This window comes from Dipodomys merriami, unplaced genomic scaffold (assembly GCF_024711535.1).
Source record: "Dipodomys merriami isolate MVZ:Mamm:240054 unplaced genomic scaffold, mDipMer1.0.p SCAF_271, whole genome shotgun sequence".
In the NCBI taxonomy this organism is placed as follows: Eukaryota; Metazoa; Chordata; class Mammalia; order Rodentia; family Heteromyidae; genus Dipodomys; species Dipodomys merriami.
Window position 1 is genome coordinate 1,197,672 of NW_027204171.1, and position 22,024 is coordinate 1,219,695.

At 48.1% G+C, this 22,024-nt stretch overlaps 1 protein-coding gene across 2 annotated transcripts in view; it reads right to left on the reverse strand.

The window, feature by feature from the left end:
• The window catches only part of Simc1 (SUMO interacting motifs containing 1), a 35,321-nt gene extending 14,164 nt beyond the window's left edge, over positions 1-21,157 (reverse strand). For both annotated transcript variants that reach the window (XR_011375357.1, XM_070036518.1), the window contains exons 1-4: positions 20,899-21,157; positions 5,193-6,842; positions 3,875-4,107; positions 2,634-2,703 (exon numbers count right to left, since the gene is read on the reverse strand). Coding sequence is in view for 1 of the 2 variants with exons in the window: in XM_070036518.1 (XP_069892619.1) it covers positions 2,634-2,703; positions 3,875-4,107; positions 5,193-6,842; positions 20,899-21,027 (2,082 nt within the window). In the remaining variant the exon portion in view is untranslated. The remainder of the gene's footprint in view (positions 1-2,633; positions 2,704-3,874; positions 4,108-5,192; positions 6,843-20,898) is intronic.
• Positions 21,158-22,024: the final 867 nt, after the last annotated feature.

A 22,024-nucleotide genomic window follows, 5' to 3' on the forward strand; every position in this document is an offset into this window, starting at 1 on the left:
ACTAACTGGCTGTATTACAGTTATGGTAGCACCAAGACTTGAACTCAGGACCTTGTGCTCCTTGGACTTGCTTGCTCACAGCTGGCATTCTATCACTTGAACCACACCTCCAGCCTGGAGTTTTGCTTGGGCTAACTTACTGTTTGTTATTATTATTATTTTTTTGGAATAGAATCTCACACTTTTGTCCAGGTCAGCTGGGATGAAGATCTTCCATCTTAGCTCCCGTATCCCTGGAATGACAGATGCACTGCCACACCCAGCTTTTTTTAAAATGGTTGAGATGGGGTCTTGCAAACCTTTTATCTAGGCTGGTCTTCTCCAAACCTACCTCTTCAGTAGCCCAGATTGTAGGCACAAGCCACCTTGCCTAGTTCATTTCAAGGACACAATCCAGCACTGCTGTGGTTTGAATGAGAAACATCTCCTAAAGGGAGGCTGGGAAGGTGGCTCAGTGGTAGAATGCTTGTCTAGTGTGCATGAAGCCCTGGGCTCCATTCCTCAGTACCACAGACAGAAAAGGCCTAACATGGCACTGTGGCTCAAGTGGTAGATGCCTAGCCTTGAGCAAAAGCAGCTTAAGGACCAGTGCTCAGGCTCTGAGTTCAAGCCTCAGGACTGGCCAAAAAATAAATAAAGGAAAAAGAAAATGTCTCCTACAGGCTCAAGTGCTGAATTCTTGGTCCTTTCACCGGTGATACTATTTTGGGAGGTTCTGGCAATGGTTAAGAAGTATGAGCTACGAAGAGGAAGGGGTCCACTGTGGGTGGTCCCCTGAAGGAATCTATTGTTTTTGGCTCCTTTCTTTGTCTTTCTCTACTTTCTTTTTTCTTTTCTGTCAGTTGTGGAGCTTGAACTCTGGGCTTGGGCGCGGTCCCTCAGCTCTTCAGCTCAAGGTGAGCGCTCTACTGTCTGAACCACAGCGCCACTTCCGGTTTTCTGGTGGTTTCTTGGAGATAAGAGTCTCATGGACTTCCTGCCCAAGCTGGCTACAAACCGCGATCCTCAGATCTCAGCCTCCTAAATAGCTAGGATGACAGGCGTGAGCCACTGGCATCTGGCCTGCTTTCTTTACTTTCTGTCCATCACGCAGAATCAACTTTGCTCCGCCCACTTCTTTCACCATGCTGCTCTGCTTCCCCATGGTCTGGAAGCAGTATTAATCTCTCCTCTTTTTACATTGCTCCTCAGGTATTTGTGACAGCAATGGAAAATCCGACTTGCCCACGCACTACATTTGCAGCTTATTCATATAGTCCCACGAAGACTGAAAGGTGTGAAATAGAAACTGCAAACCCACTGGCCACTAACTTCCCATTTCCTACTCCCCACCTGCACCCCTGGTAACTACATTCTATTTTCAATTTCTTTTTGATCACTTGTGGGGCTTCAACTCAGGACCTGGGTGCTGCCCTGAGCTTTTTTTGCTCAAGGCTAGCAGGCCGCCACTTTGAGCCAAGTGCCCTTTCTGGTTTTCTGGTGGTTCATAGGAGATTAAGAGTTTCACGGCCTTTCCTGCCTGGGCTGGCTTTGAACCCAGCCTTCTGAGTAGCTAGGATTATAAGCATGAGCCATCAGCGCTCAGCTTTCCATTTTCTATATCTATGAATTTTTTTTCTAGTATTAGTTTGAATTCAGGGCTTCATGTTTGCTAGGAAAGGGCTCTATTGCTAAAACATGCACCCAACCCCACTTTTTGCTGGCTATTTTTTTTTTTGTCGGTCCTGGGGCTTGAACTCTGGGCCTGGGCGCTGTCCCTCAGCTCTTCAGCTCAAGGCGAGCGCTCTACCACTTGAGCCACAGCGCCACTTCCGGTTTTCTGGTGGTTTATTGGAGATAGGAGTCTCACAGTCTCTCCTGCTCGGGCTGGCTTTGAACTGCGATCCTCAGATCTCAGCCTCCTGAGTAGCTAGGATGACAGGCGTGAGCCACCAGCGCCCGGCTTTGCTGGCTATTTTTGAGACAGGGTTTCACTTCTTGCCCGGGTGCACATCTGGTCTGCTATTTGCCTATTTTAGGTTTCTTGTTGTCGTTTGGATGGTAGGAGTGTGCCACTGTGTCTACCTTCTTTCTGTTGAGACCCTTTACTCTCTGATAGTGGACTTTTCTCCCCAGGCTGGCCTGGAACCACAATCTAACCTCAGGCTTCCACAAAACTTAGGATAACAGGCATGTGTCACTGCACCTGGCTACTGTTTGAAAGGAAGTCCTGTATGACCTTTTCTGCCTGGGTTGGCCTCGAATTGAGATCCTCCCATTTTCCAGCCTCCCCCAGTAGCGAGGATTACAGGTGTGATTCATAGACGCCTGGCTTGGATTTTAACTATTTTGCCATCTCTTTGAGTGACTGGCATGTTTCACTTAGCACAGTGTCCTAAAGGTTGTACCTTGGGACAGAATTACTTTGCTTTTTGACGACTGATATTGCATAGTACCTAGGTCCTGCACTGTGCCTCAGCGCCACTTCTGGCTTTTTCTTTTTTATGTGGTACTGAGGAGTCGAACCCGGGGCTTCATGCATGCTAGACAAGCACTCTACCACTAAGCCACGTTCCCAGCCCTCTGGCTGTCCATTTTCTTTGTAACTTAAGTCTTTCCGAGCAAAAGCTACACCTTTATGAGGATCATGTTACCTCTTCTTCCATGACATAGGTGAGCAATTTCCAGTCCCACTCCACTGCTTTGGCATTGGCTGGATGTAGCCTGAAATTCAAGTGACATGCATTAGAATTCTGGAGAACTTAGTGGACGCAGTGTTAGGGATCTGAAGATGGGTCCCAGCCCGCCCTGCAGGGACCAAACCATGTCAATTGGAGGTAGTTGTCAGTCAATACGCTTTACCTATCTGGAACTCAGGATGCCATGGGATTTGTGGCGCTAATCCTAATATTCTACTTCTCAGTTCAGCGATTGGCCCAAAACATCAGCTCATGTTTCAGGTAAAGCCAATCCGGAATCCATTCCAGAACTGTTGTATCTGGAGTATCATAAAAGCTTGTGGCTGAGGATTAACTATGAGGAACCCAAAGACATAATAAAGCAGAGCTACAAAAGCATCCTGGTGACCAGTTTTGAGCATAGAAGCAAGTAGTATCTATTTTGTGTGTGTATGCTGGTACCAGGGCGTGCACTGAAGACCTCGGGCTCTTGCTTAGCTTTTCCCTTTAAGGTTGGAGCTCTCCCATTTGAGTCACACCTCCACTTATGGCTTTTTGCTGGTGAAGTGGAGGTAAGAATCTCATGAACTTTCCTGCCCTGGCTGGCTTCCACTGCGATCTTCAGATCTCAGTCTCCTGAGTAGCTAGGATTACAGATGTGAGCCACGGGTTCAAGTCACATTTTAATTCTAGGTTTCTAGTATGCAATGTCACCAAATTCTCTCTCTTGCTCTTTCTGGTACTGGGGCTTGAACTCACAACCTGGGCAATATCCCTGAGCTTTTTCATTCAAAGCTGGTGCTCCACCCCTTGAGCCACCGTTCCACTTCTGGCTTTTGTTTTTCTTTTTGGTAATCAGAGATCAGAGTCTCATGAGTTTCTGCTTGGGCTGAGTTTAAACTGCAATCCTCAGATCTCAGCCTCCTGAGCACTTAGGGCTTGCTCCACCAAGTCCTCCCAGTACTAAATTCTCTTTCACCAGTTGTTAAAGACAGTTCTGATGGGCTTTTGTGATCACATCTATCTAAATAATCCTTTAAGAAACCCTTGTGTGTGTGGCTCAGGTGATCAGAACACTTGCCAAGCAAGCACAAGGCACTGAGTTCAAGCCCCAGTAGCACCTTTCAAAAAACAAACCTTCCCTCCTAAAGCTTAGGCAAGAGAAAACCGAGTCGAATTCCCCTAAACTCCCCGACAGCCAGTGTTACAGCTCATACTGTTGGATTTTCATGAGTAGCATGTAGGCTTCTTTGAGGACATCCACGGTCTCGGAGCCGCTGAGCAGTATTTTCTGGATGATGTGAGCCACAATGTCTCTGGGTGGGTAATGTTGCGGTGACACGAAATCCATCAAAAACTGCACGGTCCCCAGGGGGAAGTTTTCTTCAATCGTGTTGGCCACCATCCTTAGTCTTCGATTAGGGATGGGTTCTAATTTTTGACCTTTGCTCTGTAGAGATAAAAAGAAACAGAAAATCAGGATGGCTTGCCATCGTGTATAAAACCCAGAGGTTTTTCTGGAATAGGTTGAGTGAAGACTATAAAGAAAAGTCTGCCGGGCGCTGGTGGCTCACGCCTGTAATCCTAGCTACTCAGGAGGCTGAGATCTGAGGATCGTGGTTCAAAGCCAGCCCGGGCAGGAGGGACCGTGAGACTCCTATCTCCAATAAACCACCAGAAAACCGGAAGTGGCGCTGTAGCTCAAGTGGTAGAGCGCTCGCCTTGAGCTGAAGAGCTGAGGGACAGCGCCCAGGCCCAGAGTTCAAGCCCCACGACCGACCAAAAAAAAAAAAAAAAAAAAAAAAGAAAAGTCTGTCAGTCCCTCTGTTCATCCACTCATCCATCCATTTTTAGCATGGGTACCAGCCTTGAATTCAGGGCCTGGGCACTGTCCTTTTGCTTTTTGATCTATCTATCTATCTATCTAATTTTTGGTATGGGTATGAGGCTTAAATTCAGGGCCTGGGCGCTGTCCCTTAAGCTTTTTTTGGTGCTCTACCACTTGAGCCACAATGCCACTTCCAGCTTTATGGTGGTTTACTGGAGGTAAAGTGTTTCATGGACTTTCCTGCCTGGGCTGGCTTTGAATCATGATCCTCAGATCTCAGCCTCCTGAGTAGCTAGGCTGACAGACCAGTGTCTGGTCCCCAGAGCTGACAAGGGTACGATCCTGTGTGATCTGGAAGGTGTAAGGGCACCAGGGAGAGAAAGGCATAGGAGCGGAAGACAAGAACATGGCAGAGATCTGCTAGTGAGTCAGCCACACGAGTGCTTTACATCCATCTCATCAGCGATCCTGCGAAGCTAGGGCTTGCCCAAGTAGAAGGGATTCATCCCGTGCTGATGTTTAAGTGTGGAGCCTGAAATCTGAACCCAGATCCGATTTCGTCTACAAGTAGTGGGGGGGGGGGAAAGATCAAACCTTTACTGAAGACTTGGACAGTTCTCTCAGGCATGGACCCCAGGTTAAAGGAACCTTAGCCAGGCCTATGGAAAGGACACTTAATCCCTGGAGGGGAGAAGTGTCGGGCTCACCTCCCGGGTGTCTTTATCGGGGATTAGTGTCTGGAAGAAGAGGTGATGGACGGGAGGGCGCAGGAAGTACTTGAGCCTGTGTAGACAGGGCCTGTTGAATGCCCCGCCCTGGGGGACTCGCGGTTGCACCTGCGCAGACTTGGCGTTGGTAGGCTCTGATGCTCTTAGGTCTTTTGTAGCTGCGGTCGGTGTGACCTGAAGCCAGGGGACTTTCACTACGGGAGCTTCTGGCTGTGGAGACGGCGGCATGGGGGAGCAGCTGGGAGAGGAGGGGGTCGAGATGTCCATAGGAGTGTCACGACTCAGGATATCACTCTGATCTGGTGGTAGGCGGGTTAGGTGGCCTGCTGACTGTGGCGCAGGTCTCAGGGACCGTGACGTGTTTGCTGGGGGCGGCGATGTGTGGTTGCTTGGTGGCTGTGGGATGGTTGCTGGTGGCTGTGGGATAGCTCCTGGTAGCTGTGATCTGACTCCCGGTGATAGTGACACATCTGGTAAGCGGGGCACGTCTCTTGATGATGGTGGCGTGTCTCCAAGAGCCTGTGGCCTGGGTGGTGTGGCTGGGTATGATCGGTGTGGAGGCGGGCCTGGCAGAGGCAGAGGTAGACCCGGACAGTCTTGCGGTGTGCTGGGGGGGTGTGGAGGCCAGGACAAATCTTGGGGTGGGTGAGAAATAATCTGAGGAGCACACGGTGCATTCGGCCGGGCGCAGGGCACATTCTGAGGAGGGGGTGGCACGTTCGGCGGGGCACAGGGCACGTTCTGCGGGGAGCGGGGGACATTCTGGGGGGAGGGTGGTACCTTCTGGGGGGGCGCAGGTACCTTCTGCAGGGCGCAGGGCAGGTTCTGCGGAGCGGGTGGCACATTCTGAGAGCATGGCGCGTTCTGCAGAGAGCATGGCGTGTTCTGCAGAGAGCATGGTATGTTCTGCAGAGTGCATGGCGTATTCTGCAGGGAGCATGGAGCATTCTGCAGAGAGCATGGCGCATTCTGCTGGGCGCCGGGCACACTCTGTAGAGCACATGGCGCTCCTCCTTGAAGCGGCTGAGACAGGGCCTGAGTTTGGCCCAGCACGGTCTCTGATGGGCAGGACAAGGCTCGAGGGGGACACGAGGAGGGCCGGGGGGGATAGGCGCAGGCTTGTGGGGGGCACGGGGAGGTTCGCAGGGGGCATGGCAGGGCTGGTAGTGGACAAGGCCCATCCCGCTGCGGGCATGGTAAGGGCGCCCTCTCATTGTTACTGTTGCTATTGCTTATAGGGGAGAACGAAGACAGCTGTAGGTTGGCCAAGAAGCTGAGATCACCTCGGAACGTGGTTGAGCCGCCATTCGGCTGCCCCGGGTACGTCGAGTCCTGCCGGATCGCTCCTTCATGGATGCTCCCCTCCGTGTCCAAGCGCAGCGGGGTGCTGTTCATCATTCTCCGGGTTGGAGGCCGAGAACTTCTGTCCACCTGGCTTTCTGTCACCTCTTTGCTGGCACATGTCTGAAGGCTGTCTGGCTCCTTCTGGGAGGGAGCAACAGGGTCCGAAGTCAGATCGAGGGTGGCAATGGGTCTACTTTCTTCCTCGCCGGTGGTGAGATCGATCACACAGTGTCCATTGCGGTCCTTGGCCCTTGGTCTGGGTTCTCTAGTTAAATCAATGAAGTCCTGCGGAAGAATTTGGGAGAGGAGTTAGAAGATGAGCAGAGGTTAGAAGATAGGCGCAGGAGCTCACGCCTGTAATCTTAGCTACTCAGGAAGCTGAAATCTGAGGATCACACGGATCGAAGCCAGCCCGGGGGCAGGACAAGTCTGGGAGACTTTTATTGCCAATGAACCAGCAAAAAGTTGGAAGTGGAGCTGTGGCTCAAGTAGTACAGCACTAGCCTTGAGTGGAAAAAGCTAAGAGGGCAGGGGACCAGGCCCTGAGTTTAAGCCCCAGTAACAAAAAAGAAGAATGTCATTATCTGCAAAGAATGACAGTCTAGTTTTAGAGGATGTTTACTTCTTAGACAATCTGCACATCTTACCTACATAAACATTAGTAATACTCCGTAATAACAGCTAATTTCTTTCTTTTGTCAGTTGTGAAGCCTGAATTCTGGGCCTGGGCGCTGTCTCTCAGCTCTTCAGCTCAAGGCGAGTGCTCTACCACTTGAGCCACGGCACCACTTCCGGCTTTTTCTGTGTATGTGGGGCTGAGGAATGGAACCCAGGGCCTTATGCATGCAAGGCAAGCACTCTACCACTGAGTCACCTTCCCAGCCCCAAACAGCTGATTTCTTTACCGTCTTGATATGGGTAAGTAGGAATGCAGTAGGAAATTTATTCTGATCAAAGGAGAACAGGGAATTATAAGGGATCTCAACCTCAAGCTTTTATTTTTTTTATTTATTTTTTGCTACCAGTAATGGGGCTTGAACTCAGGGCCTTGGTGCTGTCCCTTCACCCTTTTGCTCCAGGCTGGCACTCTACCACTTGAGCCACACCTCTACTTCCAACTTTTTGGTGGTAATTAGAGATGAGTCTCATGGACTTTCCTGCCCAGGCTGATTTGGAACCACAATCCTCAGCTCTCAGCCGCAGTTGACAGCCATGAGTGTTAGGCCACAACTGATGTGTGGGAAAGCAAATACACTAGATGGCCTAGACCAGACGCCAGACAGGAAGGTAAGCAAATGTAAGAGGACTTGTGTGCAAAGAATGTGTTGGGTGTGGGCTGGGAAGGTGGCTCAGTGGTAGAGCGCTTGCCTTGAATGCCTGAGGCCCTGGGTTCGATTCCTCAGCACCACATAAGAAAAAAGCCAGAAATGGCGCTGTGGCTCAAGTGGTAGAGTGCTAGACTTGAGCTGAAGAGCTGAGGGACAGCGCCTAGGCCCAGAGTTCAAGCCCCACGACCGGACCCCCCCAAAAAAAGAAGGTGTTGGGTGTTTCCATGTGTGATTTTACTCGTTCTCAATACCATGGCATAATCTCCATTACACACACACACACACACACACACACACACACACACACACGAAGGTGATTTACCTAAGGATTCAACAGCTAAGTAGCAGACAGACAGAATGGGATTCAGGTTCTTTCTCTGTGAGGGCCTACGGATATAACAGTGTATTCAATATGTAACCAGCTTCAAAGGAGATACAGAAGATAAGTCTGGCGCTGGTGGCTCACGCCTGTCATCCTAGCTACTCAGGAGGCTGAGATCTGAGGATCATGGTTCAAAGCCAACCTGCATAGGCAAGTCTGAGACTCTTTATTTCTTTTTTTGGGTCCGGTCGTGGGGTCTGAACTCTGGGCCTGGGCGCTGTCCCTCAGCTCTTCAGCTCAAGGCTAGCGCTCTACCACCTGAGCCACAGTGCAACTTCCGGCTTTTTTTTTCCCTTTTTGCTTATGTGGTACTGAGGAATTGAACCCAGGGCCTCAGGCATGCCAGGTAAGCACTCTACCACTGAGCCACCTTCCCAGCCCTGAGACTCTTTATTTCTAAAGAATCACCAAAAGGGGGAAACACACACACACACACACACACACACACACACAGTTATATTACAGTATCTAACTATGGTTATGAACCTATTTTTACCTAGTTAGTTTTCCTTCACACATTTTGATATGCTTTGTAGACACATGCATGTAGTGATTTCATCTTCTCTTTTATCCCTGTGAGCCAGACTTTCTGGTCTCCAGTTGTTTTGATGTCTCCACAGTCACTCCAAATTTTTCATGTATGTTACCCACTATATTTCTATCTGTTCGCTTTCCACAAATTTGAGTCTTTGTATTCCAAGTGCATCTTATATAAATAGTGCATTTCATTCAACAATACATAGGATCCCTCCATGTTTTGTCCAGACTGACAATCTCTGCCTTTTGACAAATTTCTCGTGCAATTCTATTTAGTTTTTGTCAATCATTGTTTTAAGTCTGCAATTGGTAGAGTGCTAACCGTGACTAAAAGAGTCAGGGACACAACACAGGCTCTGAGTTCAAGCCCCAGGACTGGCACAAAAAAATATACATATAGCCAGGCGCTGGTGGCTCACTCCTTGTCATCCTAGCTACTCAGAAGGTTGAGATCTGAGGATCATGGTTCAAAGCCAGCCTGGGCAGGAAAAGTACGTGAGGCTCTTATCTCCAATAAACTACCAGAAAACTGGAAGTGGCACTGTGGCTCAAGTGGTAGAGCGCTCGCCTTGAGCTGAAGAGCTGAGGGACAGCGCCCAGGCCCAGAGTTCAAGCCCCACGACTGACAAAAAAACAAACAAAAAAACCACACACACACACACACACACCCCAATACAATTCCATTCACCCTACTCCTCATCTTCTATTTTTGCGGTGATTGTTTTAGATACACTCATGCATTATATCTGTGTACATTGTGAACACTAAATCAGCACCACCATATTTGTTTTAGGCAAGTTGTCTTTCAAAGACATTCTGAAGCGACAACAATTGTCACTTTGTTTTTACCACATATTTGCAAATTCTGGTGCTCTTCATTCCACAGGAAGCTATTTCCCGTCGGCATAAATGTCTGTAGTGTAGGCGTTCTAGTGAAAAAACTGCTTTCAATTTACTCGTTTTAAAATACCTTGATTTTACTCTTGTTTTTGAAGGATAATTTGGCAAACATAAGCTCTTGGAGGGAAAAAAAAGTTTCTTTCTCTCTCCCTTTCTGTGGTACTGGGGCCTGGATTCAGGGTCTTACACTATGGTGGGTAGGTGTTCAACCACTTGAACCAAGCCCCTGACACTCTTGGCCAAAAAGCTCTTTTCTTCCATGATTGGAATATGTCAATTCCCTGACTTTGGGCCTCTAGTCTGACGAGAAGTCAGCTGTTAATTTGCATCGATGTTTCCTAGTGACATTTTTCTCTGGAGAAAGTCTGGCTCTCTTGGTGTTTGTTGTGCTTTGAGTCTGTTCTACTTCTCTTGTCTGTAGTTATTTTCCCAACTGAAGGTGAGAAAACTCCAGTCACTGTCCTTGAAACATTTTTCTACGTGTGGAAGGGATGGAGGGAAAATGGAGGACAATGGGAAAAGGGGTGATATTCATCAAGATGTGTTGTATTCGTCATCTTACTTGTAGAATTGAAACCCTTTTGTACAACTACTTAAAAAAACAATTTTTCTTTTACAACCTTTCCCTGCTGTTCTTCTAAGATCCCAATCGTATATTTGTGGGTTGCTTCATAATGTGCTATATGATTATGAGCTTCTATTCAACTTTACTCCATCTCCCTGCCAACTTTATTATATTTTCACTGCTACTAAGGCTTGAACTCAAACCCTGGGTGCTGTCCCTTAAGCTTTTTTTGCTCAAGGCTAGTGCCCTACCACTTGAGATACACCTTTCCCCTAGAACCACTTTTAGGTGGTTAATTGGAAAATAAGAGTCTCAGACTTTCCTGACTGAGCTATGAACTGTGATCTTCAGATTTCAGCCTCTTGAGCAGCTAGGATTACATGAATGAGCCACCACCCCCTGGGCTGCACCTCTTTTTGTATTCTTTTTATTGTCGTCATGTTTGAAGGACAGAGGATCAAACCCAGGGCCTCATGCATGCTAAGTAAGTACTCTAGTACTTATGTAAGTATTCTAGTACTGAGCTAGTACTAGTACTCTAGTACTCACGTAAGTACTCTAGTACTGAGCTCCCAAACTTCCAGCCTTTTCTGGCCTGCATCTCTTTGGTGCCTCGCTGGTTCTCTTGGATAAAACCTAGTAACTGGATACACTTGATCTAATAATAGTTGTCAATTTACCCTCTAATCTTAGTGTCTTCTCTTAGTGTTTCTAACTAATTTGCATTTCCACTGCATATTATGCTAATGAAGCTCTCACAAGTTACACATTCTCTGATTTTCATGGTGGGATTGCCAGAGGGCAAGGAGGCGTAGGTGACAGGGATTTCCAACATTTAGCACCTGCTCTGGGAGACACAGAAGCTGATCAGGCCTCGATCATCTAGTAACCCTGTTTTCAGATCAAGATACCTCACAACAAGTCTGTGACATGAATCTTATGGCTAAAAAACCTAAATGAGAGAGCCGGGCGCTGGTGGCTCACGCCTGTCATCCTAGCTACTCAGGAGGCTGAGATCTGAGGATCGCGGTTCAAAGCCAGCCCGGGCAGGAGAGACCGTGAGACTCCCATCTCCAATAAACCACCAGAAAACCGGAAGTGGTGCTGTAGTTCAAGTGGTAGAGTGCTCGCCTTGAGCTGAAGAGCTGAGGGACAGCGCCCAGGCCCAGAGTTCAAGACCCACGACCGACAAAAAAAAAAAAAAAAAAAAAACCTAAATGAGGCTGAGATCTGAGGGTTGTGGTTCAAAGCCAGCCCGGAGAAGGAAAGTCTGGGAGACTCTGATCTTCCATGAACCACCAGAAAACCGGAAGTGGTGCTGTGGCTCAAGTGGTAGAGTGCTCACCTTGAGCTGAAGAACTGAGGGACAGCACCCAGGCCCTGAGTTCAAACCCCAGGACTGACACAAACAGAAACTAAAGAAGCCAGGTGCTGGTGGCTCACCAGTGCCTGTAATCTGAGCTACTCAGGAGGCTGAGATCTAAGGAGTATGTTCCGAAGCCAGCCCAGGCAAAGTCTATGAGATTCTTATATCCAACTAATGGCTAAAAAACCAAAGTCAGAAGTGGAGCTGTGGCTCAAGTGGTAGAGCATTAGCCTTGAGCAAAAAAAGCTCAGGGACTGTGCCCAGGCCCTGAGTTCGAGGCCCAGGAGACAGACAGACAGACAGACACAGACACACACACACACACACACACACGCAGGAGACACACACACACGCAGGAGACACACACACACACACACACACACACACACACACACACTCTCTGTGGAGTTCTGGAAGTCTCAGGCCGGGCTGTACCAGCACAAAGCTGGTCCAAGGCTCATCTCTTGTGGATGGTGTAGGGGGTAAGGTTTGCTGCTTACCATTCCAGCTTTGGTTATGGCTTTGGGTTTCATTGTTCTCCTAGCAGATTTCTGCTCATTCCTGCCAGCCCGGAGAATAGGAAAACTTGGTCTGTTGCTCATGTTTCCCATGAGTACCTATTCTATTACCAGTATCTGCCATGGGGGCAGACACAAGGCAAAACATTCAAGACATGTCAAGAGGGCTGGGAAGGCGGTTTAGTGGTAGAGTGCTTGCCTAGCATGAATGAATCCCTGGGTTCGATTCCTCAGTACCACAGACACAGAAAAAGCTGGAAGTGGCGCTGTGGCTCAAGTGGTAGAGTGCTAGCCTTGAGCAAAAGAAGCTCAGGGACAGCGCCCAGGCCCTCAGTCCAAGCCCCAGGACTGGAGGGGGAAAAAAAAGAAGACATATCAAGACACTGAATTTTGGGAGGAAACTTGATGGAATTTCCATTTGACCAAATTGAAAACAATAGGGATACTTGAGGCTTTCTACCCATTACTCCCTTCCACAAGCCACAATTAAGGACTAACTGGGAATGCTGATTATCTTTCTGTCTCTGTTCTAAGCCCCGCACCTTAAATCTATGATCCTTCCCTGAATAAAGTTCCCACATAGGTTCTGTCTCTGATGCTTGTGGGGTAGTTATGAGTCGGGGACAGGAGGCAATATATTTACTGTATAGATTTATAGGGTACCCACATAGAGCCTTAGATCCATATAAAGATAATTCTAACTGGACAGCAAATCATATAGCTATTATACAAATCTGACTTTGTTTGTGCTATTTGTCTATTTATTGGTTTGCCCATTATGAGCATTTTTATAAATCCAATGTGCATCTGGCTTTTTTTTAAAAAATGTAGCATGTTTTCAAGAGCCATCTATGTTGTGATATATATTAGTACTGCAGTTTTCATTTTTCTGGGGGGGGGTTGGTCGTGGGGCTGTAGCTCTTTAGCTCAAGGCAAGTGCTCTACCACTTGAGCCACAGCACCACTTCTGGATTTCTGGTGGTTCATTGGAGATCAGTCTCATGGACTTTCCTGCCCAGGCTGGCTTTGAACCCCGATCCTCAGATCTCAGCCTCCTTAAATAGCTAGGATGACAGGTATAAGCCACCAGCACCCAGCTCTTACATTTCTTTTTAGATGGAGACACTATTAAGATACATGTTCATTTTCAGTGGCTGGGAGCATTTCATTTGACTATTATGAATACTACTTACAAGTTCCTGTGTGAACATCACATTTTCAAGTCTCTTGGGCATATGCCTAGAAAAGTCCTGCGTGGTTGTATGGTAGGTTTATGTTTATTTTCCTGAGAAATTGCCAGTGTTTTTCAGAGTGGCTGTACCCTTTCCATTTCACTGATAAATCGATCCAGTTTCTCCATACCCTTTGCCAGCATTTAATGGTGTCCTTGTTTGTTTTCTTCCTATTAAGGTTAGAGTGTTCTTCCTATAATCTGCATACAAATCTTAAGTCAGATGTTATTTATGTCTTTTCTCCTTGTTTGTTCTTTTTATTTTCTAAACAAAGAATGCTACAGAGCAAAATTGTCCCTTTCCATGAAAGCTAATTTATCGTATTCTGTTTTTCTTTTATGGATTATGCCCTTGGCATCACAGTGAAGACCTCTGTGCTTAACGTTTGGCCATGAAAATTTTTACTTACATTTTCTAAGAGTTGTATAGTTTTGCCAGGCACTGATAGCTCACACCTGTCACCCTAACTACTCAGGAGGTTGAGTTCTAAGGACTGCAACTTGAAGCTGGCCTAGATTGGCAAATCCACAAGACTCTCATCTCCAATTCTAACCAGTAAATAAGCCAGAAGTGGAGCTGTGGCTCAAGTGGCAGAATGCCAGACTTGAGTGAAAAAACTCAGGGACAGTGCCTAAACCCTGAGTTCAAGCCTCGGTTACTAACACACACACACACACACACACACACACACACACACACACACACACACACACACACACACACACACACACACACACACACACACACACACACACACACACACACACACACACACACACACACACACCCCTCTGATGTATTCTGAGTTCATTTTGATGAAAGGCGTGTCAAGATTTTTGCCTTTTTGCTTTCAAATGTCCAATTATTCCAACTCTACCCATTGAAATCACCATCTTTCCTCCGCTGAATAGAAAGACACTTTTACACCTTTGTGAAAAATCAATTCGTTCTACTGTGTGTGTCTATTTTGAGGTATATTTTCATCTCATTGATAAGTGTGTCAGTTCTGGGCTGGGGATGCAGCACGGACAGAGAACACTTGCTGAACATGCGCAAAGAACCTGGGGGTGGAGCAAACTAAAAAAAAAGGAAACAAGCAAAAAAAGATCTTTCCTAGTGTCAGCCTCTTCAAGAACTTCACTGTCTTAATTATTGTAGTTAAACAGTAGATCCTAAAAAGTAGCCGGGCACTGGTGGTTCACACCTGTAATCCTAGCTATTCAAGAGGCTGAGATCCAAGGATCATGGTTCAAAGCCAGCCCAGGCAGGAAAGGCTGTGAGACTCTGATCTCCAATAAACCACTAGAAAACTGGAAGTGGCGCTGTTGCTCAAGTTGTAGAACACTTCCTTGAGCTGAAGAGCTGAGGGACAGTGCTCAGGCCCAGAGTTCAAGTCCCATGACCAGGAAAAAAAAAAGTAAAAATACTTTCATTTGGCTAACTATATTCTTTTTCAAAATAGTTTTGGCTACTCTAGTTCCCGGGAAGCAGCTTACCCACAATTTATGAAGTACCATGGAAGTTAGATCTAAATCGGGTGCTGATGGCTCACTCCTGTCATTCTAACTCAAGAGGCTGAGATCTGAGGATCACAGTTCAAAGCCAGCCCAGGCAGGAAAGTTAGTGAGCCGCTTATCTCCAATTAATTAGCAAAAAGCCAGAAGTGGAGCTGTGGCTCAAGTGGTAGAGCTCCAGCCTTGAGCAAAAAAGCTCACAGACATCATCCAGGTGGTGAGTTCAAGCCCCAGTACCAACACAAACAACAACGAAAAGTTAAAATGAGTCTACCTAGCCATGAGTGTAGTATGTACCTCCATTTATTTATGATTTCTTTTGGGGAAAATACAGCTTTCAGCATGTCGATTCTATACGTATTTTGTAACACCCATACCTATACATTAAATTATAAATGGTATTGTATTTTAAGTTTTGACATTATCTATTGCTACCATATAGACAGAACTATGATAGATTTGCTAAACTCACTACTGTGTTGGTCTCCTCCCCTTTCAGTAGCTTCATTATTTGAGATTTTCCTTTTCTTCACAATCATGTCATCTGGAAGTTGATTTTATTTTTCCTTTCCAATCTGTATCTCTGTTTTTGTCGACAGTGGGGCTTGAACTCAGGGCCTGGGCGCTGTCCCTCAGCTCCTCAGTTCAAGGCAAGTGCTCTACCCACTTGAGCCACAGCGCCACTTCTGGTTTTCTGGTGTTCATTGGAGATAAGAGTCTCAAGCACTTTCCTGCGTGGGCTGGCTTCGAACCCAGATCCTCAGATCTCAACCTCCTGAGTAGCTAGGATTATAGGTGTGAGCCACCAGCACCCGGCTTTGTATGTCTTTTATTCCATTCCTTTCTTTATTGTCTCAACCAAGAAGAGATTTCTATCCCATCCTGAACAAAGATGAGCAGTTATTAGATTGTTCTAGCCTGAGGAAACTCCTATTTTTAGTGTTTCTTTTTTCCTTCTAGTGCCAGTACCAGCACTTGAACTCAGGGCCTAGGTAATGTCCCTGAGACTTTTGGTTTTTCTTTTACTCAAAGCTAGCACTCTACCGCTTGAGCCACAGCTCTACTTCTGGTGTTTTGGTGGTTAACTGGAGATAAGAGTCTCATGGACTGGGCTGGGAAGGTGGCTCAGTGGTAGAGCGCTTGCCTTGCATGCTCAAGGCCCTGGGTTCGATTCCTCAGCACCACATAAGCAAAAAGAAAAAAGCTGGAAGTGGCGCTGTGGCTCAAGTGGTAGAGCACTAGCCTTGAGCTAAAGAGCTGAGGGACAGTGCCCAGGCCCAGAGTTCAGGCCCCACAACTGGCTAAAAAAAATTAAAAAAAAAAAAAAATCTCATGGACTTTTCTTGCCTGGGCTGGCTTCAAATCATGTTCCTCAGATCTCAGCTTCCTGAGTAGCAGGAATTACAGGGATAAGCCACTGTTGTTAATTTTAAACCATGACTGGGCTTTAGCTTTTGTCAAATATGTCTTCTGAGTCAACAGACATTACTGTGTAGCTTTTCTTCTTAGGATTGTTAATATGATGGGTTATATTAATTGATCTTCATATATTGAACCAGCTTGGAATTCTTGGGATAAATTCCACTTGGAAGATTTTTCTGCCAGTGTTTATGAGAGATATTGTCGTATAGTTTTGCTGTTTTTTTTTAATGTGTGTGCTGTCTTTGGTATTGTTATAATTGTATTTATTCATTCGTGGGGCCTGAACTCTGGGTCTGGGCACTGTCCCTCAGCTCTTCAGCTCAAGGCTAGCGCTCTACCACTTGAGCCACAGCGCCACTTCCAGCTTTTTTCTTTTTGCTTATGTGGTGCTGAGGAATCGAACCCAGGGCCTTGAGCATGCAAGGCAAGCACTCTACCACTAAGCCACCTTCCCAGCCCTCATTTCATTTTATAAGGTGAAAAATGTTTGATTATGTACAAAAATTCTTTTGTAGGAAGTTGTGTAGAATGGGTGTCATTTCTTCTAGTAGGAGGTTTGGACCAAGAGACTTCTTCTTGTTTCATGTATGTGCCTTGTGTTTGCACCATTTATGTATGCCCCATGGACATATCTTGTGAAATACTAGGCAAGTGCTCTACCACTGAATCAACCCTTAGTTTTCTCTTTGTTCCCCCCCCCCCACCTTTTTTTTTCTCTACTGGATCTTGCTATGCAGCTTAAGTTGGTCTTGAATATGTCAGAATACCCTAGCTGGCCTTAAAATGCCTTGCTCCTGTCTGCAGAGTACCGGGATTAAAGATATGCGCTACCAGGTCTAGCTCTACTACAGAACTTTTTACAGAAGAAACAAGAGAAAATATACAGGAGAGCCTCTTTAGGTGTATGCAGAGTTTTTGGATAATACCCAAAGCACTATCTGAAGAAATAAAAACCTGATAAAAAGCTTTTGCTCTATGAAGGGTTTTGTGAGGAGGAAGACAAGACATGATATAGGGGGAAAGGAAGTATTTGCAAGTCACATAGCCAACAAAGACTAGTAAGCAGGATATAGACTTCTTATAATTTAACAGATAGAAAGATCAAAACAACAACCCTACCACAAAACAATGCAACTAGAAAATAAGCAAAATAGGTAGACAGACATTTCACTGAGATGTACGCAAATTATTAGCCGTTAAAGAAATGCAAGGGACCTTGCTCATGTAATTGTAACCCCTCTGTACAGTATTTTCACAATAAAAAAACTTATTAATAAAGAAAAGACATGCAAGTGACAACCACAATGAGATTACCACCACACCCCTACTGGAATGGCTAAAAACAGATATCAAAATTATATATATATATTTGGTGCTGGTCCTAGGGCTTGAATTCAGAGCCTGGGCCTCCCTGTCTCTGAACTTTTTTTGCTCAATGCTAGGGCTCTCCCGCTTGAGCCACAAAGCCACTTCTGGCTTTTTCTGAGTAGTTTGCTGGAGATAAAGAGCCTCATGGACTTTCTTGTGCAGGCTGGCTCTGAACTGTGATCCTTCGATCTCGGGCCTCCTGAGTAGCTAGGATTACAGGTGTGAGCTACCAACACCCAGTGGGATATCAAATATTGATTAGTGAGTTACTAATGTACCAGTGATAATCAATATTTGATATTCCTACATAAAACAGGAACTCAAGGAAACTTTTCCTTTTGGTCCGACACTGGGACTCGAACTCGAACCTGCCACTTTTGCTTATTGGCTAGCGTTCTACTAACTGAGCCATGCCTCCAGCCCAAGGAAACTTTTGTAGTTTCTGGAGAAAGTAAACACAAGTATAATAAGACCTAGTACACAAGCTCTTGAGTATTTACTTTAGACAAATGAAAAACTATTCCTAAGAACTCTATATAAGAGCTTTATCAAGTTGCCAGTACTGAGACTTGAACTCAGGGCCTTGAGTTCTTGCCTGGATTTTTTCTTCTCAAAACTGGTGCTCTACCACTTAAGCCATACCTTCAACTTCTGTCTGGTACCTGGTTATATGGAGGTAAGAGTTTCACAGATTTGCATGTCTGGGCTCAGTCCCCTGAATAGCTTAAGAGGCATGAGCCATTGGCATCTGGCTTATAAACTCAATTGTAGTAATAGATACACAAGCAAACACAGGTGGTAACAATGAATAAAACTCGTGTGTGCATCTGTGTATCTACCTCTACATACAAGCTGGGGAAATAGCACGTTATATCGATGTCAATAACCATGTGACATCATACTATTATTTTGCAATTGACTACCATTGGAGGAAACTAAGCAAAACTTCAGAGGAATTTCTGTATTATTCATTCAATCTACTTGATTTTCTTGCTTCCAAGCTGCGACTATTTTAGCTTCAGCCTTCCTTCTCCCTTTATTCTCACAAGGCCTAATCACCACTTAAATACCTTAAATTCAAAAATTAAAAAGCAGTAACCTTTGCACCTGGGGTCTGGTGCGGTTAGATGCTGATCTTGAAATAATTATGCTACTTCTGACCTAGTAGTTCAATTTCTTTTGTTCAGATTTTATTGCGGGTCTGTAGTTTTATTGCATCGGTTTCTGAAAAGGTGCCAAGTATGATTTTTCTCTTTTACACGCATTAAGATTGTATGTTTATCTGCTTACTTTCCAAGTGGACAGGAATTTGTCCTTTGCCCTTCCTTCCTTCCCCAATACTGGGGTTTGAACTCAAGGCCTAGGTGTACTCTTGAGGTTTTGTGTTCAAGGCAAGTGCTCTACCACTTGGGCCACAGCTCCACTTCTGGCTTTTTGTTGGTTCACTGGAGATGAAGAGTCTCAGACTTTTCTGCTCAGGCTGGCTTCCAGTGGTGAGCTTTAGATCTCAGCCTCCTGAGGAGCTAGGATTACAGGTGTGCACTTACTGGTGGCTAGCTTCCATGAAGGAGTTTTGTATGACATTCATCCCAGAGATCACCTATCACTGTACCTGGGAACCAAAAGGAAATAGTTCACAGAGGAGACTTTCAGGCCTGAGCACATTCTGGAAAGTTGAACTGGGGAAACAGATACCAGCACCCTTCTCAAAGGAGTATTTGCATAGAAGTGGGGTGTTTTCCTTAAAACTATTAAGGTCTATACACATAACATCAGCTTGATTACTCGTGTGTGTGTGTGTGTGTGTGTGTGTGTGTGTATGTCCTGCGTTTTAAACTCAGAGCCTCAACTCTCTCCCTTGACTTTTCCATTCAAGGCTGGAGCTTTACTACTTGAGCCACACCTCCACTCCTGCTCTGGTTTTTTTTCTTTTTTTTTTTTTTTTGCTGGTTAACTGGAGATAAGAGTTTCAAGGACTTTTCTGCCTGGGCTAGCTTCCAACCACCACCTGGTCCTCAGAACTCATCTTCCTGAGTAGTTAGGATTACAGACATGAGCCATCAGGGCCTGGTTTAGCTTAATTATTCTTCTATTTCTGGGATATGGCTTTGAGAGGCTGGGGTTGCAGGAAGTTTTTTGCTATTGCTTTTTTGTTTTTGTTTTTTTTTTTAAATGGGGACAGCTTCCCACCTCCCACCCTTCTGAGAGGACACTCAATTACTACTTGTTGAATATATCACCTTGGATGATAGGGAACGGCCATGGATGTGTTCTGTATTACGTTACGGGTCCCTAATACACCGCTAGACCATAGGCAGGGGGTGTCATTAAATATCTGTGGAGAATTCTGGAAAAGACCAGGATAGCACAGCTATCTGATTCACCCATTCAGGAACAAGGACAAAAAAAGATGCAGGGGCCTGAGGGGAGAAAGAAGAGAGTGCAGGTCTGTCTCCTCCTCCTCCACACCCCCCCACCCCCCGCCACCCCCCCTCCATTCGGGGGAGGGGGGGCCCCCACTTCCTCAGGGCCTGGTTACCAGAGGAGGAGGGAGGAACATGTATTGCAAAGCGACAGAAATCGCCCTCCTTTGCTCTCCACGATCGATTCCCCAGGCTGGGCAAGAGGCCCAGGCTCAGGGCCCGCGCTTCCTGGGGTTTGCTGCAGCCCGGGCCGGCGGGGGGGGGGGGTGGTGGTGGTGGTGGGGGCCATGGTTGCGGGGGGGGGGGGGCTCCAGTTACCTCCCCCCGCCCACCCCCCTGGTCACATCTGCGCCCACCGCGGCCAAACAATTAACGCGCCTGGACTGGAGGTCGGGAGGCCTTGGCTGGGCTCCCAGGAGGGCCCCCCCCCGCCCCCCGATTCCTGCACCTCCGTCCTCCCGCCAAGGATCGGGGGTGGGGGGGAGATCGGGGTGTGTGTGTGGGGTCATCCAGCCCGGCCAGGCCCCCCCCACCCCCGGGCACGGCGTCCATGTGCTCGGCGGGGTGGGGACCCCGCGGCCCCGCTGGGGGCGGGGCGCCCCTCGCCCCCCCCCCCCCCCCGCCCGCCGCGCTCCTCGAGGCCTCAGAGGCCGGCGAGGCGGGAAGCGGCGGCAACCGTGAGGCGCCGGAGGAGGGGGGGGTGTGTGTGCGTGAGGGGGGGGGGGACGCGGTGACCCCGCCCCCCCCCCCCGGCTCGCCCCGTGTCCTCCCCGCCCGGTCACTCACCACCGTGCGGCGGGGCAGCGCGCCCGGGGTCCGGGACAGGGCCCGGCGGAGCCTCCGTGCCCGGCCCGAGCGGGCACTGCCCGAGCTCTCGGAACCGCTGTCGTCGGAAATCACGATGAAGTCTTCCATGGCTACCGGCTGCGGCGCCGAGCCCCCCCCCACCCCCCGCGCGCGGCCGGCCGGGCGGGCGGGCGGCGGCCGGGACTTCGGTTCCTGCTGCTGAAGAGCAGCGGCGGCGGCGGCGGCGGCGGCGGCGACCCGGACCATCAACCCGTAAGCCCCGCCCCCTCCCGGCGCCGGCCACGCCCCCGACGGCCCGGCCACGCCTCCTCCATAGCCAGCAGCCCGCCAAAGCCACGCCCCTCCCGGCCCCCTCTCGCCACGCCCCAGGCCGCCAGGCCACGCCCCTCCCTGGCCACGCCCACCGGCCGCGGGCAGCCAGGGGGGTCAGGGCTGTAAGTCCTGTGGCTGAGGAAGTGCGTGTGTGTGTGCGCGCGCGTGTCTGTGTAGAGAGAGAAAAAGGAGGAAGGAGAGAGTGAGGAGAGACACAGAGAGAGGCCACCCAAGCTGCTGTGGCTCCTGCAGCTGTTTCCAACTGCTCAGCCTCTGTGTGCACTATCTGGCCCAGTGGCCTTGAGGGACAGTGGGTCAGTCTGTCAAGGGTCCCCAAGGGTGGGTGACCCGGCCTCCCTGATGACATGCATGCTGCCCTGACTGCTGGGAGGGAGGGCAGAGGGTCCCTAACAGACAGTGGGTGATCCACGCTGTTTGGGGGGTGCAGGGTGGCTAGAAGAACTGAGGGAGGGTGGCATGAACTCAGGGCCTGGGCACTGACCCTGAACCCCTCCGTGCTCAATGCTAGGGCTGCCACTCGAGTAGTTTAATGGAGATGAGAATCTCTTGCCCAGGCTGGCTTTGAACCGCCATCCTCCAATCTCAGCTTCCTGAGTAGCTAGGATGACAGGGGTGAGCCACCAGCACCTGACTACTTCTACTTTGTATGTGTGTGTGTGTGTGTGTGTGCATTCACATGTGTGCATGTGCCGGTACTGAGGCTTGAACTCAGGGCCTGGGTGTTGTCCCTTGGCCTTGGTTGCTCAAGGCTGGTGCACTACCACTTGAGCCA